The following is a 27,100-nucleotide window of genomic DNA, read 5'->3' on the forward strand; positions in this document are numbered from 1 at the left end:
TAGTGTTCATTGGTTCTAAAGTACATAAAACACTTAATAGATATCTATAGAATTTGAACAATAAATAAACCAATTAAATAAAACACTGCATGTCATTCTATATCAAATAATAATGCCTGTTCCTTGATTATAGTATTAATTTTCAAAGCAATTAGATTTTTTTCTTAATTGATTTTAACAATATCACTTTAGTAAAAGCGCAGATAGTACTTCTACAGCATTAATAATGAAACTGAGAAACAAGGGGGTTTAAAAGACTATAAAAGATAACAAACACACTGAAACTGTCAACGCTAGTCTGAATGTCAGATTTTCTCAGTTGCTCTTAAAACACTACAAAGAAAATCCTAGCATGAGCTAGTTCAGCAAAGAGAGTTCTTTCTGTGATAGGCATTTAACTACAAAATTTTTTCACGGTTAATACTAGGCATTGGCTAATTAGCATTTCTCCTCTAGTTGTAATCTTGAAAAACACAGGACAGGAGAAACAGTGTAAAAATGATCAAGAGAAATTCCGTTCTTTAAAGGGATGTTTCACTGAACCACCAGGAAGTTGGAAACACTTTTTCCCCTAAGCCTACTTTAATTGGATATTCCCAAATGCTTAGGATATTTACAGAAATTGATTTAATTTACAGATAAGAAAACTGAGACATGACATATAGAAGTCAACAACAACAACAACAACAAAACCACTGTCTCTTACTTTTTAGCTTATGAGTCTGTAAAAAGTTTTCATGACACTAAAAATTGTCAAGGGGAAAAAATTTAACCGTAAAAATATCATTAGTTGCTTGGTTATTTGGCCTACTGGGAAGCTGCATATTAATCCATTTGTGTTTGCACTTACCTTTCAACCAATATGAAATAATGCTTTGTAACAAAATAAACTTTTTTTTAAGAATTCAAGATAATTACTGAAATGTTTTTCAAAAAGCAAAAGAAAATTCCTCTGTCTTTCTCCACCTCTGGCTATATTCTTTTATGAAATTCTGTGGTAATTGGACTAACTTTTTGGGGGGGAGGGGTTTCAAGACAGAGTTTCTCTGTAGCTTTGGTGACTGTCCTGGAACTAGCTCTTGAAGACCACACTGGACTCGAACTCACAGAGATCCACCTGCCTCTGCCTCCTGAGTGCTGGGATTAAAGGCATGCGCCACCACCGCCTGGCTGGACTAACATTTTTTAAAATACCAGAGTTCATGGAAGATAAGGTTTTTCAAAATAAAACATACCAAAAGAAGTATAATTCTTTATGCTTCTATTTTAGTATCTCAATTTGTTTGTTTTCTTTTCTTTCCTTCAAGTCATGATAACAATAAGCTTTCATTTGTCTCAAACATCCTAGTTTGGGGTTTGTGTTTTGATTTTCTTTTACAAAATGTATTAGAAAGACAGAAAATATGAAAATGACTTGTAGCTTTAATTTGTAATTACTATCAACTTTTAAATAACCTTCTAAGTTGTTTTCATTCATTCCATTTTCCAGAGAATACACATCTAATAAAAATTTAATTTTTTTCACTAGAATGGGAAGAAAATTTTGTTTCAAGCTAATTATATATGCAAGAAAGGTTATGTTTAAAAATTTTAGGGGCAATTTCCCATGTAACAAAAAAATTAAGCCAATTAATAATAATTAATAGTATCATCATTGCCTGAAAAAGACATCTAAACTATCCTTTACTCAAACAAAACAAAACAAAACTTACCCAATGTTCCACAGGGCTTATTTTTATAAGTGCAGATATCATATCTATGGAGGAGAAAAAAAGATAAAATTTGTAGAATATTTATATATTCCTTGCATTTCTTTTTTGGAGTTCTGTTTGTTCAGATCAAAATGGAAGAAATTTTGAGCAGCAGCTGGAGTACTGCATGACCAGCCCTATGGGTAAGGCAGACTGCGCACACTCTCAGTTCTGCCTACAAATCAGTAGGATTCCTTCCAGCAAAACCCAGAGAATTCTATTAAACTATCACATTGTTTTCAATAGCTTATCTACAGGCTGCTACTTCTTCTATCTCATTGAGTGGGTTTTATTATTAATAATAAATCTCTTTGATCCTGCTAGACTGCTAGAGTACTTTCTTGCTATAGCCACAGAGTATATGTCTCTAGCACTATTTGAAGTTCTTTCAACACTACACAGGTACTTGTCTTTAAAAAAAGACAGTGTAGTACATCAACAAGAAATAAATCAATGTTATATTTTATTCCTAATTGTACAGTAGAATGTACATGGTGAAAATACAAAAATTTTAAGTGACTTAAATAAATAAATAAATTCTGAATAGAAAGTTTTCTTAATGTTAGACTCTACCACTAGGCTGCATCAGAACTCGATAGAAAAGATATTAATGAAATGCTACATATTTTAAAATATATTACATTGGAGATGTTAAGTCAAAATTGATATGCTTATCTTACTTTATTATTATCCCTTAGAATCCTGTCTTCTTTCTAATGAGAGACAGAAAGGGATTGGATCTGGATGGGAGAGGCAGGGAGCAACTTGGAGGAGTAAGGAGAGAGGAAACTATAATCAGGAAATATAATGTAAGAAAAAAAACTACTTCAATAAAAGGGGGAAAAGTACCAGAGAGTATATACTGAATGTTTTATAATCAACTTATCTTGTGATCAGTATGTTACATATTATAATATATAGCCATAATTCATCCTATAAATATTCAAATTAATTTAAACAAAGTCATTTCATTAGTTATACAGACATATATATGTTTGAATGGAATTTACTTCCAAATCCCAAAGTACCATTCACACCTTTGTTAAAACTGAGCTGCCTAAGAATGCATTTGAACTGTAACCCACCAGTTTTCCATTTCTTTATTCTTCTACAATGACTCTGTTTTTACTTTCAAAGAAGAAAGCATACTTTCGTCACACATCCCAAATTTTGTTAAGATGCATTGACTACAGAAATCTCTAGAACATAAAACAAAGGGGTAATTCAAGAAAGAATTGATGCTAGGAAACACAGTAAGAGCTAAGCAAGGAAAATTAGAGGGAAAAAAATCTTTATTTCATCCTGGGAAGGCTCTGAAACTTTCTGAGTGTCTTCCTGTTACAAGTTAATCTAAATATCTCACAATTTTGGAATTCAGAAATGGAATATTTTCATAGAAAGTATTAATATGTTAAAATAAAGTCATGCTTGTAACTGACAGACAATTTATGCCATAAGAAAGAATGTGGCAATGATGACCGATTCAAACAATTAGATTATGAGGTCAACACTTTCCTCATTGTTGAGCAGAGATACATATTAAATTAAACTTCATTTAGGAGTCAGTTAACAAAACAATTAACTGATGTATAACTGTGCATTTTAAATTTCATATATAAAATACTTATACTTTTAAGTCACTAAAGAGACAGTATCAAAGTTAAATATTGCTTATATACTTTAATGAATATTGTCAAAACTTTCGAGTTTCAGATATACCTCATTCAGTTTCTGATACTTGGGAAAACACACATGCACTCGCATACATGTGCATGCACTAACATAAATGCACACACACACATACACACACACACACACGCACATATAAATGTGTGTGCATGAGCACACACACATAAAATTTATGTACTATCTTGCTTCAGTAGGACCTGGGAAAAAAATAACAGACTAAAGAAAGAGTGTACTTTTTTGACTCTCAGGATCCTTTAAACAAATCAATATAAACCCTAACTAACATGATGCAGCAGGAGCCCTAAACTGCAATTAGAAAAGGTCCTTTAAGAGCTTGGAGGATGGCTTGGTCACTAAAGTGCTTGTCAGGCAAGCATGAGGACTCGAGCTCAAATACTGAGTACCCATGTAAAAGTCATTGAAGGGAAGCAGAAGCAGAAGCAGAAGCACAAGGAGCTGAATTTGATTCCCAGAACCCAGGTAGCACTGGTGAGTGAGAACAGCAAATTGCTGGGCCTTACTGTCCAGCCAGCCTAGTCCACTTGGTGAGTTTCAGGCCTGTGAGAGACCCTGCCTCAAGGATAAGGTGGATAATGTTTGAGGCTATTCTCTGGGCTCCACATGAAAACATCACCACACACATACCTATGTGCACCCAGGCACATGTGAACACACAAAAAATAACAAACATGATCATTAGATAATCCATGTGTGCTGCATAGTTTTATTTCAAGTTGGCATAAGCTAAAGTCATCTAAGAAGAAATCTTATGTCTCCATAAGATCAGGCTGTAGGCAAGCCTGTAGAGCATTTTCTTAATTAATGGGGCAGGGCCAAGCTATTGTGGGTGGTGCCCTCCTTGGGTGGGTAATCCTGGGTTCTATAAGAAAGCAGGCTGACCAAGTCATGAGGAGCAAGCCAATAAACAGCACTACCCCATGGCCTCTGCATCAGCTCCTGCCTCCAGGTACTTGCTCTGTTTGAGTTCCTGTCCTGGCTTCTTCAATGATGGACTGCAGTGTTGAAGTATAAGTCAAATAAACCCTTTTCTCCACAAGTTGCTTTTGGGTCATGATATTTCATCAAAATAATAGAAACCTTAATTAAAGTGGGGTGTGGTGGCTTTAATCCCAGCACTTCAGAGGCAGAGGCAGGTGGATCTCTGTTAGTTTAAGGTCAGCCTGATCTACAGAGCAAGTTCCAGGACAGCCAGTACTACAAAGAGAAAACCTGTCTTGAAAAAACAATATAAATAAATAAAAAAGAAAAGAAAAAAGCCTAGGATGCCATACAAACCCTAGTGCTTATACAAAACCAAAGTTCTAGTTTGGAGGTAAGGAATGCATTTGGGTAAGGAATTCATTTGCTGCCATTCTTTCACCCCAATTTATGAGGATAAACTGACTGAGCAAAATAAAAAGATATATGGTTGAGTATCTGTGACTGTAACATTGGTACATTTCTGTTACGAATATTTTTGACTATTAATTTTTGTCAGCACAAGTATAGGAAGAAACTGACATCTGACAATGTTGTATTTTGAGGTTTGTGAAATACAGCACTGCTTTACAATGATAAAAACGACTACACTGTAAAACACAAAGTTTGCACCCATGTGCCTGGGTTGCTCTCAGCCTTGGCCAAAGACACTGCCTTTTACAATGGACAGCAGCCAATGAAAAGATGTGTACCTGGTTCAAGTACTTAGAAAAGGAGAATGGCGGCTCAACCCTAAATGGGACATCATCACCACTACCAACCAAGGCTCAGGAAATGTGACAAAAGAAAAGGCAGAAAGACTATAAGAAATGGAGGACGAGGAACGGTGCTGTGAAATGTTGTTTTTCCAAACATGACAATGCTATTGTGAGCATGAAATCTCTAAGTCATGTAGAACTCCCTCGTGTACATCATTAATGGTCTTAGTCATTATGTGTATGGGACAAGGACTGTATGTGCTTCTGTGTTCACAGATCCTGGAGCTGGAGTTACAAAGAGTTGTGAGCCATCTGATGTGGGAAGTGGAAATTAAACCCTGCTTTTCTGGAAAAGCAGTATGAGCTCCTAGCCACAGAGCCTTATCTTTCCAGCACCACTCACGGCTTGCTTATTAGTTCTGTGTATGCCATTCCGCTACTAAAAAATCAAATTCTCTCTAAAAATATAAACAATGTACTTTAGAATTCAAGAAATAATCTTGTTTCAGTTTACCTTTTTAGGATTATTTATTACTCCCCAAACTTATGTCTACTTCTACCAAATATACCAGTCACCACAACCCAAAATGATTTTGTATTTCCTTATATCCACAAACAGTTTATAAAAACCTCTTCTTCCATTTCTTCTGTGAAACTCTAGATATCAATTAGGGTCACTTCAAATACTTTATCCTTCAAAAAGTAAGAAATAGCACATCTAACTATTACAGCAAGCATGTGCTTGTTTGCTTTCCTAAACTACAGTAACTCATCCTCACAGATACAGTCAACAGTATTTAAAGAATATAAAATAATAACCAGACAAAGAAGGAAAGTAGGATCTGAGGGAAAATGTGTTAAATAAAACAACAAAAACAATGGCAATAAGTTTGACTTTAATTTTAAAAGAAAATTACACTTATTTTTGTGTATATGTGTCTATTAATATGTGATAATGAACATATAAATTTCATAGTTTATACAAAGACCTATAAGTCATTGTAACTGTATATAATTTTTATTGGCCATTTATATCATATTAAGGCTGCAGGAAAGTAAAATCAATTACTGTTTGTTATAGTCATGGTAATATACAAAGACCAAATAATTGTACAGATTAATGGAACAGTGCAGACAGCACTATCAAATGTGCCACAAGTCCACATCCTCTCTCTCTTCACATGTGGACAGCTCATCAGCACAGATACTATGGTGTGTGGAGTTCTTTAGCATTGAATTTCATGAGCACTCAGAAGACAAACTGCATAGTGTTTCCTCAAAACAACTTTGAAGTTATCTACTTCTTGTAAGCTGCTAAAAATGTATACATGATACTATAATTTTCTTATAAGATATTTTATTATTAGTATTTGGAAAATGTATTTATTTTCCATCATGTCAGCTTTCTTGAGAACTTAACTGAATTTTGTGGATCCCAATAGTGGAGGAGAATAAACTCTTCAGATTGTTAGAAACTTTCAATATGAATTCCATAGTTGGGGGATGGTAGGCCCTAAACACAAACACTGCAAGCTGTAGAATAAATAGAAGATCAGAATGAATAGCTTAAAATACTTTATACAAACATGAAGTGGGTTTTGTTTGGACTCTAAATTTGTGTAAATTTACAATACATTCTGATCCAAAAATTCCTCTTTGTAAGATGTGCAATTACAATGAATGTCTCGGTATTCCAAAGGCATTTAAAAGACACCAATATCATCTACCTTTAAAAAAAATGTTTTAAATTCATAAAGTCTGGTACACGAAGTTCAACACCAACACCACTTCATAGAACAGGCACCTCACTTTCAATCTAGAACACCCAAATTATTTTCGTTTCTACACCACTGCAACTAACAATCCTGCCAGACTACACAAAACTGTTCAGGAGGTTTTGTCTGATGTGGAAAAAAAAAGTCCAAAGGGACTAGGAGGTGCCACCAAATGCATGCCATGATAAGATCTAAACCGGCTTCACTAAAAACCACTGCCTTCGCTCAGCACATCAATTGCTTCAGTTCTTCATCTTGGTGTAAGAACTGCTTTATCCAGTTAATTTAAAATTCATTGCAGAGGTAAGGGTGTTAGAGGAAGTTACTACATTATATTTGAAGGAATTGTTGTGATAGGAATTTTCTGAAGAGTCAATCTATATAACTACAAGCTTTATTGTGCAGTGATCATCAGGTCATAACATGAAATTGTGTATGACTAAAAGAACGTGAAGCTAGCCTGTCACTAAGACACAAAGGCAGCCTACTGACTGGGAATAGATCTTCACCAACCCTGCAACTGACAAAGGTCTGTTCTCTAAAATATATAAGGAACTCAAGAGACTAGATTTTAAAATGCTAATTAATCCATTTAAAAAATGGGGCTCTGAACTAAACAGAGAATTCTCAACAGAAGAAGTTCAAATGGCCAAAAGACACACAAGGTCATGCTCAACGTCCTTAGTGATCAGGGAAATGAAAATCAAAACAACTTTGAGATACCATCTTACACCTGTCAGATTGACTAAAATCAAAAACACCAATGATAGCCTTTGCTGGAGAGGTTGTGGGGTAAGGGGTACACTCATCCATTACTAGTGGGAATGCACACTTGTGCAACCACTTTGGAAAACAGTGTGGCGGTTTCTCAGGAAATTCGGGATCAACCTACTCCAGGACCCAGCAATTCCACTCTTGGGAATTTACCCAAGAGATGCCCAATCATACTACAAAAGCATTTGTTCAACTATGTTCATAGCAGCATTATTTGTAATAGCCAGAACCTGGAAACAACCTAGATGCCCTTCAGTGGAAGAATGGATGAAGAAACTGTGGAATATATACATATTAGAATACTACTCAGCGGTAAAAAAACAATGACATCTTGAATTTTGCAGGAAAATGGATGGAAATAGAAAACACTATTCTAAGTGAGGTAACCCAGACCCAAAAAGATGTACATGGGATGTACTCACTCATAATCGGTTTCTAGCCATAATTAAAGGACATCGAGCCTATAATTCGTGATCCTTGAGAAGACAATAAGAAGATGAACCCAAATAAAAACATACAGTTATCCTCCTGGATGTTGGAAGTAGATAAGATTGCCGGGCATAAATTGGGAACTTGGGGGTGGGGTAGGATGGGGGCAAGGGGAGATAGGGAGAGAAAAGCGTGAAGGGGAGGATGGGGAGAGCTTGGGGGAAGGGGATGCTTGGGATATAGGAAGGGTGGACATGGGAGCAGGGAAGCATATATCTTAATTAAGTGAGCCATCTGAGGGTTGTCAAGAGACTTGACTCTAGAGGGGTTCCCAAGTGTCCAGGGAGATGCCCCCAGCTAGTTCCTTGGGCAGCTGCAGAGAGGGAGCCGAAAAAGGCCAGATCCTATAACCATACTCATGAATATCTTGCATATCACCATAGAACCTTCACCGGGCGATGGATGGAGAAAGAGACAGAGCCCCACATTGGAGCACCGGACTGAGCTCCCAAGGTCCTGATGAGGAGCAGAAGGAGAGAGATCATGAGAAAGAAAGTCAGAACCGTGAGGGGTGCGTTCACCCACTGAGACGGCAGGACAGAACTAACAGGAGATCACCAAGTTCAGTTGGAATGGGACTGATGGAACATCCGACCAAATCGGACTCTCTGAAATTGGCTGATGGTGGAGGCTGACCGAGAAGCCAAGGACAATGGCGATGGGCTTGGTCTCTACGACAAGGACGGGCTCTGTGTGAGCCTTGTCAGTTTGGTTGCTCACCTTCCTGGACCTGGAGGGAGTTGGGAGGACCTTGGACTCAACATAGTGTAGAGAACCCTGATGGCTCTTTGGCCTGGAGAGAGAGGGAGTGGGGGTATGGGTGGAGGGGAGGAGAGGGAAGAGGGAGGAGGAGGGGAGGAGATGGCAATTTTTAATAAAAAAATAAACTGGAAAATAAATAAATAAATAAATAAATAAATAAATAAATAAATAAATAGTACAAGAGTCTCACCTATGTGTGATTTCATCAGGTTCAATGCTCCTAACACTACCATCTTATTGATCTCGTATCCTCGGCAGATATTGTTTTTTTTTTAAATTGAGGTTTGCTCCTCTCAGATGACTTCACTTTGTGTCAAGCTGACATAAAACAGGCCAGCCCAATAATCAATCACACAAAACTCCATAGAGATCATGCTATCCAAATAGCTTGGGACTAGAAACATTGAATTTCTGAGATTTTCAATATTGAAGGATCTGAATATACAAAATGAAATATCTTCAGATGTGGCATCAACTTAAACACAAAATTCACTTATGCTTCATCTACCCCGTAAACACAGAGCTAATTATAACCATTTTATAATATCCTTGCACTGCTTTTAGAATAAAAACAGAGAGCTTGTCAGGCACCCCTTGTTTGGACATGTAGACAGTGTAAATGCTGTCTCTAAGGGATGACTGACTTGAATCTGCCACTGTCTTGAAATACAAGAAAGACAACAAGATGAATTAAATGTACTCCTTAAAATGGATGTTTGTATTTTGGATCAACTATTTATATTAGTTACTATTTTCTCATCATTATGGCCAAACACCTGACAGACAAACATAAATAAAGATGTCTATTAATTCACAGTTTTAGTCTATGTTAGCAAGACAGGCATGCAGAGTTGATGGCAGTTAAAATGTGTGATGTGATAGATGCTCTTACAACCTAACGGACCAAGAAGCAGAATGCTGACCCAGAGTGGGTTTGGACTATGCCCTCACATGTCTGTCCCCAAGGATTCACCTATATAAACCAAACCCAACTGCTCCCTTATTTACAACCTCACAAAACACCACCTCCAACTGGGGATCAAGTATTCAATTACACTAGCCTCTGGGACGGAAACATTTTGGAGTCAAACCACAGCAGTCTGCCCCTAACTTCTTTAGGCTTATGGCCATCTCACATGCAAAGGCTTTAATCACACCTTGAAGAGTACCCACCATTCAAAAGGCCAAATTTCTTCTAATACTCAAAGCAAGTGATTAGCTGTGAATCCCAGCAAAATATAACAACAAAAATAATAATGAACAAATTAAGCCAAAACAAAAACTAAGTTAGGTACTTCCTATATACAATGAGAGTAAACATTCTCATTCCCAAAGGAATGAAAGATGTAATAGATTAGATTAGACCAAAACAAGACTGAAAGCCAACAGAGCAATTTTTAACCATTTATGTCTGTGTTCAACATTCATAATATGCAGTGGCAACATCTGAAATCCAAGAGACTTCAGTAATTTCTTCCTTATGGTTCTGACAATTTCAGTACAAATCTGTAGGTGTACTATTACTTGAAGATGACCCTGATTCATGGTATTCCTGATTCTTCCATTATCCTTGGTTCTCTAGGGCAACTTAGGTTTCATATCTGTCCAAGGACATAACCACCCTAAGTGCATCCGCTTTCGTCTCATATTCAACTTCAAACACTGACCTCACATTACTACACACTTTCTGACCTCATAAGCTTTTTTTTCTAGAAACATGGTGCAAGTTCCATAGCACTTGCATTCTTTATGCCTGAACGTCCGGAACCATGAGGGCAATGGGAGGTATCTGGGACTCTTTATATCAGGACTCTCAACCTCCAAAAATATTTACATTGTGATTCATAATAGTAGCAAAATTATTTATGAAATAGCAACAAAATAATTTTGTGGTTGGGGATCACCACAACATAAGGAACTGTATTAAAGGATAGTAACTATATTAGGAAGATTGAGAACCACTGCTTTCGACCATGACTATGGAAGCCTCTAGGTGTTTGTTTCACCAAACCTATGAAAACATTATCTCTAAAAGGTCATTTTCCAGGAAGGAAACCCAATTATCCTATCTTTTCAGGCATTCTATCTGTAAGGCAAACTCAGTCACACATTTTTACATATTATTCCTGGAGCACTAAGCACAAGAGTCTTGCCTTCAAGGTGCCTTTACTTCCTCTCTGTATAAAGCCCAAGCCCTCTGCAATAGAAGGTGTTAATCTCTTTAACAGCCACAGTCCTTCATTGGTACCTGCTTTATTCACATCTACCCTGTCTACAACTTTTAACACATGCATGCTCCTTTCCTTACCAAATGGCACAACTTTCACATCTTTCTGTTATTTTTGGCTTTAGATTCTTGCTATAAATCCAGCTAAAATCAGCCAGTAATAACTGCCATAGCCTAGAAGCTATGCTGTCTTGAAAGTTTCTCCACTAAATAAATTAGTTCATTACTTGCAGATTCAACCTCACTCTAATTTTTAGGAAATTGGAAGAATGTAGCTAGATTCTTTGTTTAAATGCAAAACGCATGGCCTCTAACCAATTTATGATAGGGATTCGAGTCTCCTTCTATGACTTCATGAGCACAGCCTTTACCATTTACGCATGCAACATAAACTCCCATCAGTTCTCTAGGAATTGTCTAGCTCACAGTCCTAAACTCCACACTCATCCCACAAGTTAATTCCAAAAGCCTACATGCCCCATCATCAGTTTGACCACAGCAACAAACTCTCAGTACTAACTTTCTATATTAGTTATGTACTCTTTGCTGTGACCAACACATTATAGAAGCAACGTGATGGAGAAAGATTTATTTGGGCAGGTGGCTCCAATCTATCCTAATGAAGGAAGAAATATAAAGTGCAATTCAGTGGGAGAGTGAGAAAGTGAGGAAGAGTCTCCTGACATTTTGGCAGATGTGAAGGAGAAGCTCCTTACATCTCAGCAAATCAGGAAACTGAATATTAAATCAGAGGAAGCAGGACTATAATCCTCAAGATCCGCCTCCAAGAGCCTGCTTTTACCATAGACACCTTACATCCTTATAGTTCTAAAACTTTCTAGAACAGTGCAACCAATTCTGAATCAGATTTAAACTTTATCAACTGTCAAATTTAATTTGAAATGTTTTATCTGACATTGGGTCATTGGGTTGCATTCCCACACAAAACTTTTCAAAGATTTTTATTATACTTTTAGTAATTCAAACAATATTGTCTACACTACTTGCAGAACTTTTTGCAAAATGAAAATTTGGCAAAAGTTCACAAACAAAACAAAGCAAAACCTCCAAATCCTCAGAGCTTTACTACATATGAGAACCTGGCACTTCGTTTTATGTCTATTTCAACACATGAGCTCAGGGAAAAATACTTTGCACCAAATCATAAATAACATAGCACCTTTTTGAATGTGTAATCAGAAATACTTTCCCTGACAATGAATAGATAATTCTCAAAACCTAGACTCAGTTTCTGAGATTACAGGAATAATTCAGGGCTAACACATTATACACTAATTCCAGACTCTTAATGTAGAAATTAAATATAAAAGCCATTTTATAAATTAATTTAGTTGGCCTTGACCTCCTGCCTGGCATTTCTTTAAGATAGATTGTGACCTAAAACTTTGACACACACACAAAAAATGAATTAACAAAATAGGAATTTGTGGACTTGTATTTGATAGAAGCCAATGATCTAGAAGGAAACCCTCTTGACCTGTGGGTGACTCTACACTTGATGGGCTACAATAAGACTCTAGAGATGACAAAGGCATGCCCATTTGTCAACAATACCTATGCAGAAAGATACAAATCAAGAATTAAAGCTGTTAATATGGAGGCATACAGTGGGCAACTTGAGAGGGCCATTTGCAAATTTGTCCTTGGTAGAAGTGATGCTAAAGTCAAGGATGGCTATGAAAATATAATTGTACATACTTGCAATTATGATCCTGAATACTGTCAATCATTGAAAATAAGCCAGATGACAAAGTGATTGTACACATCAACAATGAACTGAGTAAAAACTGTTTCAACATCAGAGAACTCAATGGTTTTGCCACAGAAATGGCAACAAGATCTATAATTTGTCCACATGCAATGCCCCTGAATGAACAACAAGAAAGAATATATTATGGTGTGTATTTCCTTATATCTTAAGTAATTCCAGTTGGAGCTATCAAACTAAGAAGTACATTAGGCTTAGCTGGCTTTTGGGAACCTGTCCAACTCTCCCAGCCTTGATGCAGGGGAACTTGGTCATGCCTCAGCTTGATGTGCCATGCTTTGTTCATGACCATGGGAGGCCTGCCCCTTTCTGAATAGAAGCAGAGGAGAAGGGGATGGGGAGTTGAGGTAGATGTGAGGCAGGGGAAGAGGTGACAGGAGAAGAGGAGGGAGGGAAAACTGTGGTCAGTATGTTCAATAAGTGAAAAATATTTAATTAAAAAAGTATTTTAGATAAAATCTGTTATTTATTAACTAAATGCTGTTCCATGTAACTGGTATACATAATAATCTATTTCATTTCAATGTATTTATATTTTATGTTCATGTTACATATTTTATTAATAAAAAACTAAACAAAAGAAATAAAAATCAATTTAATTTACTCATTAATAAAATCTTTCTAGAAATAAATTAGTAAACACTATAACTAAATCAATAACATATAAGAATTTTATTATAAACCAGGTCCACTCACTGTGAGTTTTCACCTGGTGCTATGACCTAGTTAAACATTTTAATTGCTCAAGATCTTCTCAACTAAATAGTTCATAAGAAGAACTCTATCATAGAATCAAAAGACAAAGAGAGAAAAATAATAAGAAAAACATTGTTAGATTTTTAGGCTGACAGAGATTTCAGTGAGCTGGTAGAAACTGAAGCACATTAGGGAATGAATCAATCAAATCATGGAGCAATAGGGCAGAAGGAAAGGAAGTTCTCAAAGCAAAACAGAAACAAAACAAAGAAATGGAAAATATCCCAGCAGAGGGCAAACAAATGTTTTGATCGTTGAAATCATGTATGTACCTGCTTCTCTCATTCTACATGTGTCCTAAAAGAAAAGACCGACCATTTGAGAACTTTCTTCTTACATACCAGGGTGACAGAAATAGCAAAGTAAAAACCTCAATTAGTTGATATTTTTCTTTTCTTTTTTAACCATAGCTATACTTTTCCTCCTTAATCCCATTTTATACAAAAATTGGAGTTATATACAGCAGAGGGAGCGGTCACAGTCTTCCTTTGATTTTCACAAAGAATCTGCTTTGTAACTTCATGTTAAATATTAGTTTCAAAAAGTAAAGTGCATATAAAATTATTTCACACATACACACACACACACACACACACACACACACACACACACACACACACGGAGGGGGAGGGTTGATACCAGGGCTCATTATTCCTAAATATTTTCAGAATAAATCTCTTCCTTTGGGCATATTTTCTCATATAGTCACAGAAAAATCACTCATGTTTACAATATGTTTATCTAACCTATATTCCAATTCTGTCATTTGACCTGAAGATGTCCTTTTACTTCTTCTAAAACAGAATCCAGTATAGGCTAAGTACTACATTTAATAATCATCTTTCTCTTTTTCTTTTTTGTTTCCTTCTTTTTTGTTTTTTGGTTTTGCCTTTCAATATAGGGTCTCTGTGTGTTCCCTGGTTGTCTGTCCTGGAAGTCACTCTGTAGACCAGCCTGGTCTCAAACTCTTACTTATGAACATGTATTATATGTGTAGTTTTATATTCATAATTTTAACATTTATGCCTATGTGAATTTAAGTATCCAAAAACTTATGATTTCTTAAAGAACATTAGCACATTTCATCAGCTAGGCAGGGCTGCACAATTTTCAAAATATTTCCTATATAAATACCACTCTGTTAAAAACTTAGCATGCTGGGAAAAAAGAATAAACATCTTTATTATCTGTGAGCACATAGATGATTCTCCAAACATGAACTTCTAAAGTGAAACAAGTGAGATTTCAAGGAAAGTTGAGACTTTCCTTCCTTGTTATATGTCAAACAATCTCTCCAAAAATGAAGAAAAAGCAATTTGGAAAGCAATTCTGTTACTGTTAGTAAGTTTTTATTTCTGCCCTATTTGTATGTAACATAAAAATACAAACTTACAAAAGAAAAGGGAAAGCAAACAGTTCTCCATGCAGTCCTGGAGAAAGTCAGACTCACATAGTGATGGGAATAATCATTATTCGTGTACAAAAGTGCTCACAATAACATGGGCTCCCATAGAAGTGACTCACCACTGAAGGAGTGTATTTAATCCTTAAGAGTTATGACAAGTCTGTAATGGTAGAGGAAGTAATTCCCATGCCAAAGAGAAGTTCTGCTTCTTTCTTTTGGGACACTGGCTATTTATTATTTCTTCTGTGTAAGGAACCAGGTAATTGCCCTAAGACATGCAGAGAAAGTCTAAACTAGCCTACATAGAAAAACAATGTTAGCAGGATAAGATGCCTTATTGCCCAGCTCCTACATTCCCCCATTTTTCCATCTCAAGTCAGGGTATAGGTGTAATTACATTAGAGACCTGAAAAAAACTGCTCAAATCAGCACTCCCTAACTTCACTACCAAAGAGAGCATGAGCAATAATAAAAATAATGGTCATTGTTTTAATACACTAAATTTTAATATGAGTTGCTATGAAGCAATAGATAAATGCTGTAGGACAATGGTCTTGTACCCTGTAAAGATTTGTCACTTGTACTGGTTTAATAAAATGCTGATTGACCAGTAGCCAGGCAGGAAGTATAGGTGGGGTGACCTAAACAGGAGAATTCTGAGAAGAAGAAAGGCTCAGTCTGCAGCCATCACCCAAAGGCAGAGGAAGCAAGATGAGAATGCCTCACTGATAAAAGGTACCAAGCCACATGGCTAACACAGACAAGAATTATGGGTTAAGGTGTAAGAGTTAGTTAATAAGAAGCCTGATCTAATAGGTCAACCAGTTTATAATTGATGTAGACCTCTGAGTATTTTGGGGGGGACTGAACAGCTGCAGGACTGGGAAGAAACCTCTATCAACAGATAAAGAAAATGTGGCAGAATTGCAGACAGTGAATGTCATGGACTGAGATGACAAAAAGTGCTCAGGTAAGGAAGCAAACATATGGATCTCATCATCCTTACTCAGTCAAGGAGTGGGGCTGTAACGCAATTCTAAGTATCTGCTCAGGATGCATGAGGTCCTTCGTTCACTTCCAAGAACTAGAAAATGATAGTGATAGTAATGCCTATTCATGTTTCAGCAGGGATTTCACTTTTTTCAACCTGCATTTTTTAGTCAATCTAATACAAAACCCAAAGGAAAAAATTCATGAAGCATGAGTGATAAAACTCAGTGCTGGAAGAGTGAACAGTACTGAGTAGGGCTATATTTTCAATATTTGGACCTATCTACAAAGTTCCAGAGGCTTAATTTCTGATGTAGCCTTTCTAATAATGATATTACATGGCATAGATTTGTCATTTAATAATTAATGGAATATTCAGGTACACAATTTAATTTGACCATATAAATAACCCTATGAAGTCTCAGTCGGAGTCTTATAGAAACAAAACTGAGTCAAAGAAGTTACAAGACTTGTTCAAGATTGAAGAACATGGAAGAAAAGTGTTTAATCTGCTCAAGCAAAAAACGTGAATTGCTAGCCTGAGCTGATGACTAAGATCTAAGAATGTGCATATAAAACAAGGTGGTATATCAGAACTAATAATTACTAATCATGTAATACATATACAAGTAGATCACAAGAGATGTATAATAAAAGTATGTTGCAAAGTGTATAATAAATAACTAGACAAATAATAGTTTGCTTCAGAGTTCTGAACATTTTACTTTAAAAATACCTTCCTTTGAGAATCTTGTATTTTTATTATACTCTAGATAATCACCAAGAGCTATTTTAAGGACTAATCTCAGGGGTCTTGTAATCTCTTAAAGTTAAACAAAGTAGGTGCTATTTCAAAGTCTTTCAAGGTTTGATTTAATGAACAGCAAGCATCTCAGATCCACAGGGAGAAATTTTCTAGCACAACCTCCCCAGCTATCTTTTGAAAAAGAAAATTAGCATATGCACCAAATGGAGTTCTTGCTGTGCTCCAAGTATTGCTTGTTGGGGATGATATGTGTTGCTATTGTCCTTTGGTCTACCTAAATATATATGGTTTTAAGAGCTCCCTGCCTTGCGCTTTTCCATTAACCACATCTACCCAAACACTGGAACAGTTCCATCTCCTTTTAACAACTTCCCATTAAACCTCATGGACCATATCCTGTACTTAATGGGCTGTTAATATTTTAAAGCTTCTGTCCCTCTACTGTAAATCCCTGGTCCCCATTGAAATGTTGAAAACACATACAAAAGGATTTTTCCAGCGGAAACAAAGAAATCACACAACTCACATTTTGACAAACAGTAAACTGTCCTATTATAACAGATGCTGGATTATCAGTGCAGCATGCAGTAATTATGACAGCTGTGTATCAGAACACATTGCATATTGCTGGGCACATGCAGACATTTCACTGGCTTCAAGCCACATACTTGACACAAAGCACTTGTTTAGTCATTAACAGGTCACCTGATTGGAAATCAAAACAAACCTAAAATTAAGGTAATATGCCAAGAGAATTTAACCTTATTATTTATTTAAGTTTAATAAATACACACATACAAAACATTAATGAGATTAATTAGCTAATTATCAGAAGAAAACAAACTGAAACTTTGAAAATATTTAGAATAATTCACTTTTGCGGACAAGGGGTGTGAATAAATAGACAAGATAATTTTATTTCTTTTACATAACACATTTAAGTTCAGAAAGAGAAATACCAAGATAAAACTTTCACAAGGATTAATATGTCTTTATCATGAGGTATCTTGGTCCTAAGAAAGAAGGCAATGCTATCTGACTGAGCAGAACATTTCCTTTCTGTGGCCATCATTGCCTTTTATAAGAGCTACTCCTCTCTCGCTAGCTGCTTTTCCTATTGTCTAGCTTGATGTTTCTTTCTTCTTCTCTGACATTTAAACACTGAAGCAATCCAAATTTAATCTTCAGAATGTTCCTCTGAAAACATTTTCTTTCTAGTTCACTGGCTTTAAATTATATATACTTATGTTGCCCAATTTTTTAATTTCCATGCTCCCTACCAGAGTGTAGACAATTATCTACTTGATATTTCTTCTCACCTACCTAATAAGCATCATAAAATTAGCAAGATTAAAATCAAGAAGTCTTACCCTTCCCTTAATAATCTGTTGTTCAATCATATTTTCCCTTTAAAAAGCAACTCCACAGTGACTTGGCAGTCTAAAATTTAGTGATTTTTATTTATTTCAATTGTTATCCCCCCTCCCACCTCGTCATTGTGAATAAGGGCTGGGGAGATGGTTCAGTAGTTAAAGTGCTCTCCATGGGAGAGGACTAGAATTCAAATATCTAGACCTATGCAAATGCCTGGTAGAAGGAGTACTAGCCTAAGATTCCAGTTTCAGAAGGGAGGAGGAGGAACAAAGGGATGAGAACGGGGGGAATAGTAAAGGAAAAAAAAAGTTGAGTCCTGGCAAAAATCTTGGAATATGGCATAAATGTTTAAGTTATGGACTTTAAATATAGCCAACTAAGCAAAATGCCAGTGTGTTCTTAATTTAATCTTCAGAATGCTGCTCTGCAAACATTTTCTTTCTAGTTATCTAGTATTCTAGTATTACTAGATACTATATACCAAGCTAATCCTGTCATTAACTTAAATAAAATTATAGATAGAATTTATAATTAATGATAACTAATGATAGCTATTAGCTGTCTTAAGTTGCATTTATTTATAGTATATAATGTTTAAATGTATAGATACATTGTAGAATAGCTAGGTCTACCTATTTAACATACGCATTATCTTCCTCTGAAAGCCCAGAGATGATTATAGAAGAAGTGTTAAGATCTTAAGAGCCAAACATGGCAGAGGACTGTAGCAAAACAGTGTTTTCTGGACATGACTGGGAAGAGAAACAGATTAACTCATAGAGGCTGCCACAAACAAACAGAACACCTGCACAATATAAAGCCAAAGAAGATACCAGCATGGATGGGAGTGGGGCTCTTGAATTCCCACCCCTAGATAAGGAACTACTGGCAAGCAATGGCTGATGAAAGGGCAAGCGTGAGTTTTCTTCAGCAGTGCGGTCCCTGAAAAGCTACCCATTCTACATTGCAATACAACCATGCACACAGTACAGTACTAAGTGGGATGGGTGGGTTTTAAATATAGAGTACATGGACTGGAAAGATGGCTCCGTGGTCAAGAGCACTGGCTGCTCTTTCAGGGTTCAATTTCCAGCACCCACATTAGGCTTACAACCATCTGTAAATCCAGTTCAAGGGATTCAATGCCTTCTGCAAGCACTAGATACCATATGGTGCACATACATACATGCAGCAAAACAACTATACACATAAAACCAAATAAGAAAGTTTAACATTAAAAGAAAGGCAGATGGAGTTGGGAGGAAAAAGAAGTGGAAAGCACAGAGGAGGACTGGTGTGGATTTGATAAAAACACATATTATGTAAACAACTCTCAAAAAATAAAAACAAAATTTAAAAACATAAAGCAAAATCCAGTCTCTTAGCAATTTTCAAGTATTATGATGTAATTAGCTGTAGTTAGAGAATATACACTAAATTTCTTGAATTTATTCCTCTTATCTAGCCAAATGCTATGCACTCTGGCCAACATCTTCCTGAATTTCCCACTGTCTCTGGAAACTAGTATTTTACTCTCTCCTTATAAGTTAATTTAAAGAAAATATTTGGCAAGTAATTTGAATGATGTTTTTGTTTATTTTTTTTTATATTTCACATATAAGTGAAACCATAAGTAGCATTCTAGGTTTGGCTTCTCCACATACAGTGCTCTAACAATACTGCCTTCTTGAAGCACGGTAACATTCCATCTCATATTGCTTTTATTCACCTGTTGATAATACTCAGGATAATTGCACATGTTGTAATGAACATTGGATTGCAGACGTCTCTCCAAAATACTGATTCCACATCCTGTTTACAGATACAAAGTAGCAAGATTTCTGTTTCCTAAAATAGTTTTTGCTTTGTTTAAAGAATTTCTATACAATTTTTATAGTGGTTGTATAGCTTATTTTTCTGAATAGTTTTTTAATAGGAAGTTTCTAATTGGAAGAAAATTGTTTAAAGCCCTGACTTCTATAAATGATTCTGACTTATTCGTATCTTATTAGAGCATGAATATTTTCTTCCTGTACCAGCTGCCCCTCATACATTGCTACCAATGCTTCCTACGGTTAAAGGGCCTTATGCTTCTCAGATTGAAGTATTAATGAATAAGAATTTGGCAGGTTGACATAAACTAAGAAAAACTGGTTCAAGTTTATTCAAACATAAATTATAGCAAGTAAGGAAAATAATTTAATAGGTAATTTAAAACATTTACCGTTTAAAAATGAATATGGATTAATGAAAAGTTGTCACAAGCTAAACATCTAGTTTCTCCTCATTTCACTTGCCTAAGGGGAAATAAGAGCTTGCTCACTTCCTCCTATGTATCCCAGAAAATTTTGTAACCAGCCAATCTTTCTGAAATAGTACACATTAATAACTGTTATCACTTCAGATACCACTGAGATACTGTCTTAAGATATATACTTATATCATTGAAGCTGTACTCTTACTAGTTAGTTTACATACAACTCTATGGAAAGCAGATGCTAACATAATCTTCATTTTAAAAAGAATAACTGGTATAGGAGTTCCTTCTGTTTGTGTGTTGCTTTCATTGGTTAATGAATAAAGAAACTGCCTTGGCCTAGTTGATAGGGAGGAACTTAGGTAGGCAGAGAAAACAGAACTGAATGCTGGGAGAAAGAAGGGCAGAGTGAAAGAAGCCATGGATCCTCCACCGGAGATGGATGCTGGTTAGAATCTCCAGTAAGCCACTGCCACGTGGTGATACACAGATTAACAGAGATGGGTTAAACTAATATGAGTTAGCCAATAGAAGTTAGAGCTAATGGCCAAGCAGTGTTTTAATTAATACAGTTTCTGTGTGGTTATTTCAGGTGTAAGCTAGCTGGGTAGCTGGGAAAAACAAGGGGCCCTCTCCCTTGTAACAAATAACCAAAACACAAAGTAATTTGCCCAATGTCACGGAAGATCAGTAATGCTTAATGCTATATTTAATATATTCTGAAAGGAGAAACAGTTTAAAACAGCAGCATCATTTACAAAATAATTTTTTAGAATGGAAATGTTAATTACAATAGCAGAAAAACCCACTCTAATGTAATATGCCTTTTTATAAAGCTAGTCCTTGGGAAAAAGGATTAAGAGTATAGTTACAAGCAAAAACTGACAATACACACAAGCATGTATACAGTTATACATATACACACATACTCACACACATGCATACATGATGGATTTGACCAAATATATATTATCCATGCAATGAAACAATGCCCTATATGTATTTTCAAAGCATTAAATTACTCTTACCTTAACTGTTTTAAGGTCCTTATACATTTATACGCACACAGCATTAATATTATGTTTCTATAGAAGTAAATTTTAGAAGAGTATTTTATATATATCTACTTTAATAATAAAGTTATAGCTGATTCAAATTGCAGATACAATGTGCTACCTAGTTACTCAAAAATTTGGTTCAAAACAAAAACATATTGTTTATAAAATACATTTTACTTTTCATATAATAACTTAAAATTATGCTAACTGAAAACTCAGAATTGAAGAGACTGAAAACCATGACTAATTCACAATGTCACTGACAATAGTATTTGCTATAAACTGTTTGCAACTGGAATTATTAATAGTTTACAATTATCTTCTTATGTGAAACACAATATTCTCTGTAGCATAAATACTGTTTAGCAAGTTATACATATTTATCATTTGTAGATTATTAATAAACAGTCCTAACCTGTCCATGCTAATATTATTACTTATCTGCAGCACCTCTCATAATTACCCCAAAAATCAAGCAACACGCATCCAGATCTTAAATGATCTGTGGCTAGAACTAGAGGCCAACTCAGCTGGACATTTTCTCACAAGACAATGGTTTTCCTAAAGGAACTCTGTGGAAAGCCTGTATGCTGGTCTCTCGTTCCACTTACAAGAAAGTGAATAAATGAAAACTTGGCATGATACTCATGCAAGATTGCAAACCTTAACATAAGCTGTCAATCACAATTTTCTGAGGAAATTTTATTCAGTTTGATAATACACTACTTGGGTTCTCTGAAACATTTTCAATAACAAACACAGCAGAAATTTTTAAAATATACTTTTTCAACATTATCTACAAATATTCAATTATAAATGGTTAATATTTTAATATTTTATTTTAATAAAAATACTCTTAATTTTGCAAAGCTAAAGAGAAACCCTGTCTTGAAAAAACAAAAAAATACTCTTAATTGTACAATTAGATTGGATAATGCATTAATGCCTTCTATCACCAAAGAATGTTTTTACCTAATATCTTCAGCTTCTAAACCCATTAAAAACTGCATTTGTACTTGGTGGCATAATGTGAAAGTCATTTTACAATAAAAATATACCTTGTGCTTACAAGTGAAAAGACTTAATTAATTATTAACAAGGGATCAATAAAAAATCTACATTCTTCTGTGTTTACTGTAGCTAATGAAGGTACTATCTATCAGTATTTTAGGTTTGGTTTATTACTTCTCTGAACAATTACAATTTCTTTTGGCTCTACTAGTTCCTGAGTCGATTGTTATAATTCAATCAATAGATATATATAAAATACTAATGATGGGATTCAGGGGGGGAAAGGCTAAAATATGGTGGATTGATACAATGAATGTGTTTGACAGGAAGAGTTTGAGAACTTGATGGTACAGAAAGGACTCTCTACACACCTCCTCTGAAATAAATCACAAGACCCTGAAGTGCCACATATTCAAGGAAAAGAATATCACGGTCTCTGAAGATAGAGAGACAGGGGCAGAGATGATGGAAGAATCAGAGTGAAAGAGCCTTGTGAGTTAAGCTCCCCTATTCTTGCTCAAACATTCATGTCTTATCACACATTGGCCAATTCAGTGTATCTCACTTAACTTCATAAAAAAATGTCAGGTTTAAGAATTTCTTCCTAATGGATAAAGAAAATTGGTACATTTGCACAATGGAGTATTTATTACTCAGTGGATAAAAAAATAAATAAATCATGAAATTCACAAGTAAATGGATGGAAGTAGGGAAAAAAATCATCCTGGATGAGGTATCCCAGAATCAGTAAGACAACTGTGGCAAATATTCACTTATAGGTGGATAATAGCTGATAAGTAAATGATAACCAAGCTACAATCTGTAAAACAGAGGTTAGGTATAGAGTAAGAGGTTGCGGAGACTGAAAAATCTCATCAGGAAAAAGAAACAGAGTAGATAGTTATGGATGGAGGGGCTGGAATAGGAGCATGAAGTGGGAAGGTGGTAGGAAGAGGGGGATAGAGAGATTACAAGGAGAGACAGTTAAAGTTTTTGAGGGCCATTAGAGCGGCTGTATGGAAATCTAAAACAGGAGCTCATAAAACACAGACATACATATACAAAGGTGATCTAAATGAAATCACTAAATACTGTAACTGATTTCCAACAGGCAGTCTTATCACCAAATTAAGTTGCCAATACCAGGACTGGGTTATATCTAACTGAGGTGTTGGCCAGAGGGGTCTTACGGGAATCCACAAACAACCTTGGCTGCGCTCCACAAACTGATGACAAGAAAACACCTACACAATGCATTGAATATGCAGATGTCAAGCTGGCGCCTCCAAAGAATTTTCATCCCTGTGTTCTAGAGCCTTTGTTACACTTACTAAAATACAGGGAAAACCCTCACCTCATCCACATAAAAAAATAAATTAAAAAAAAGTTATGAGAACATATTTTGAAAAATAAAAATACATTTTGAAAATATAATAATAAATCAACTAAATATTAAAGTAGAATTCACAAGGCACAAAATGGTCTATCAAGGGAGGAAAAGGCACATATGTACACAAAAAACTCAAATCAATTCTGCAGGAAAAAAGTAAAGTAAACATAACTTTAAATAATTTTTTTTGAGACAGGGTTTCTCTGTAGCTTTGGAGCCTGTCCAGGAACTAGCTCTTGTAGACCAGGCTGGCCTTAAATTCACAGAAATCCACCTGCCTTGCCTCCCAAGTGCTGGAATTAAAGGCGTGCACCACCACCGCTCAGCTCTCATTGTCTTTATTTTGACTTGCTATCTATACTGTCCATATTGTTGTATAGTTTCTACATCTATTTCAAAGATTTAATTTTGACTATATCTCATACCTCATTCCCTAGCCCGTTTGTCTGTTCCCTTCTTAAGTCCTCTTGTCTCCAATGCTGAAGTTAGAAGTGCACCTATCACACTTAGGTTTTCCTATGGGTCCTAGGGGTCAAACCAGATCCTGATACTTACACAGCAAGCACTTCATTGATGGAACCATCTCCCACAACCCAAAATATTAAGTTCTAAAGTGAACCAAGAAGTTCTAAAAGCAATGGAAAATTTTTTAAATGGTTAGGAAGACTTGAGGAAAAAAAAACAGAACTTTAAAATAAATTAGGTATGATTTTACAAAAAAAAATCTGGTGAATGAGTAAAATACAGAATAATTAGAATAAGAACTTATAGATTTTTGGAGAATTTATTTGTTTTGTTTTTTGTCGTTTTGTTTGTTTGGTTTGGTTTTTCAAGACAGGGTTTCTCTGTAGCTTTGAAGTCTGTCATGGAACTTGCTCTGTAAACTAGACTGGCCTCAACTCACAGAGATCTGTCTGTCTCCCTCCCAAATACTGGGATTAAAAGTGTGTGCAGCCTGGCAAAAACTTGTAGACAGTAAAATATATATATATATATATATATGTGTGTGTGTGTGTGTGTGTGTGTGTGTGTATTATATATATACTCAAGAGAACCATATATCAATAGACCAAGAAAAATTGAGAATCTGTGATTGTAAATATAATATATATGTAATACCCAAATACTGATGGAAGATATAAATCCAAAGATATATAAGACACATTATAACTAAAGAGGATATATAGCTTAGAAAGCAAGAAAAGAGAAGCCTTCCCTAAACATCAAAAAGTCACAATAAATATAGACAAAACATATACCTGAAAGATTGATGTACAAAAGGATAAAGAAGTACTCTTTTAAATACATGCTACTTTCTAAAAGCATATCTAAAATAATACTATAAATCAAAGCCTATATAAGTATATCGAACAAATAAAATATCTTAAAAGAAAGCCATACTATTAAAATTTTTTAAATGTTACAAACAAGGAGAGTCCCCAGCATACCAAGAGTAGATAATTACAAACTGCTATCTAAGTAAAATATTCTCAAACTCTTTAAAGCAAATTTGAAAAAAACAAGAATAAATCAGTAAATCCAAATTAGCAAGATGTTTGAAAAATACATCTTTCAATTCACATACCACATATCCATAAAAAACAAGAAACCCCTGAACAAAAAATATAACATAAATGAAACATATATATCTATATATGTGAAAATATATATAGATACATATATATGAGAAACAAAAAACTGAAAACTTGTAAAACTAGTCAATGGCATACTGGTACGTGATTGTAATGGAAGCAGAGAGGCAGGAGGACATTGATAAGACAAATTCAAGGCCAGTGGGGCTACGTGTTAAAATACCGTCTTACCGAAGATAGAGACAGAGACCCACATTGGAGTACTGGACTGAGCTCCCAATGTCCAAATGAGGAGCAGAAGGAGGGAGAACATGAGCAAGGAAGTCAGGACCGCAAGGGGTGCGCCCACCCACTGAGATTGTGGGGCTGATCTACTGGGAGCTCACCAAGGCTAGCTAAACTGGGACTGATACAGCATGTGGTCAAACCAGATTCTCTGAACGTGGCTGACAAGAAGGGCTGACTGAGAAGCCAAGGAAAATGGCACTGGGTTTTGATTTTACTACGTGCACTGGCTTTGTGGGAGCCTAGTCTGTTTGGATGCTCACCTTCCTAGACCTGGATGGAGGGGGGAGGACCTTGGACTTCCCACAGGGCATGGAACCTTGACTATTTTTGGACTGCAGAGGGAGGAGGAGAGGGATGGGGGAGGGGGAGGGAAATGGGAGGAGGGGAGGAGGTGGAAATTTTTAATTAAAAATAAATTAAAAAAAGATACCGTCTTACTTTGTCTCAAAACACAAACACTAAACTTACAAATAAAAAGCTACTAAAAGCTAATAAGTAAGTAGCAATGTTACAAAATATTCAATCAACATATAATAGTAACAATTTAAAATAAAATTTTAGTAATAATATCACTTACAATAGCATGCGCAAAATATGATCAAACATGTAAAAAGACTGAACATATTAATTTATTATGCAACATATACTCAAGGAGAAAGAACACATAGGGCCAAAAATATCAAGATGGAGATTGGCTCAGAAATTAGGAATGCTTGCTTCTCTTCCAGAGGACCCAAGTTCAATTCCAAGCATCCACATGCCTGCTCACATGGTCCCAGTACCACTTTGGACTTTTCAGGCACTAGACACACACACAGAGGCCAAAGGCTCATACATATAAAATATTTTTTAAATTAATACCAAAAGGTGAAGTTCACTAGGACCATCTTTGATCACCAACTACCACAGGTGACAAAAATATTAAAGTATCTTCACATAATTATTTTGCCTTAACTACTTTGTTAAGTGCTCTAAAAAGAACTCTGCAACTAGTTTGTATTAAACCTTGCTTTCACTAACTATTCCTCAACTTCCCTGTCAAAAATGGGAGATAATAGCAGTATCCAATTTATACAGTTAAGCATGAAATATTAAGCATTTATAAAACCCTTAATTATTTGGCATATAATAAGCATGTTTATATACATATACATTGGTACAACCATAAAACAAATGTTAGTCCTGAAGTTACTCTTTCTTAAAACATTTAATAACAATACACCATCTTATTTCTATTTTTAGTTGAAACTTCACAATCAC

At 35.5% G+C, this 27,100-nt stretch overlaps 1 protein-coding gene across 1 annotated transcript in view; it reads right to left on the bottom strand.

Annotated features, from left to right (window-relative positions):
• The window catches only part of Adamts6 (ADAM metallopeptidase with thrombospondin type 1 motif 6), a 200,992-nt gene that overhangs the window by 147,666 nt on the left and 26,226 nt on the right, over positions 1-27,100 (bottom strand). The window contains exon 7 of the mRNA XM_038323313.1: positions 1,713-1,756. Coding sequence (XP_038179241.1) covers positions 1,713-1,756 — 44 coding nt within the window. The remainder of the gene's footprint in view (positions 1-1,712; positions 1,757-27,100) is intronic.

Source organism: Arvicola amphibius, chromosome 3 (genome assembly GCF_903992535.2).
Source record: "Arvicola amphibius chromosome 3, mArvAmp1.2, whole genome shotgun sequence".
NCBI classification, from domain to species: Eukaryota; Metazoa; Chordata; class Mammalia; order Rodentia; family Cricetidae; genus Arvicola; species Arvicola amphibius.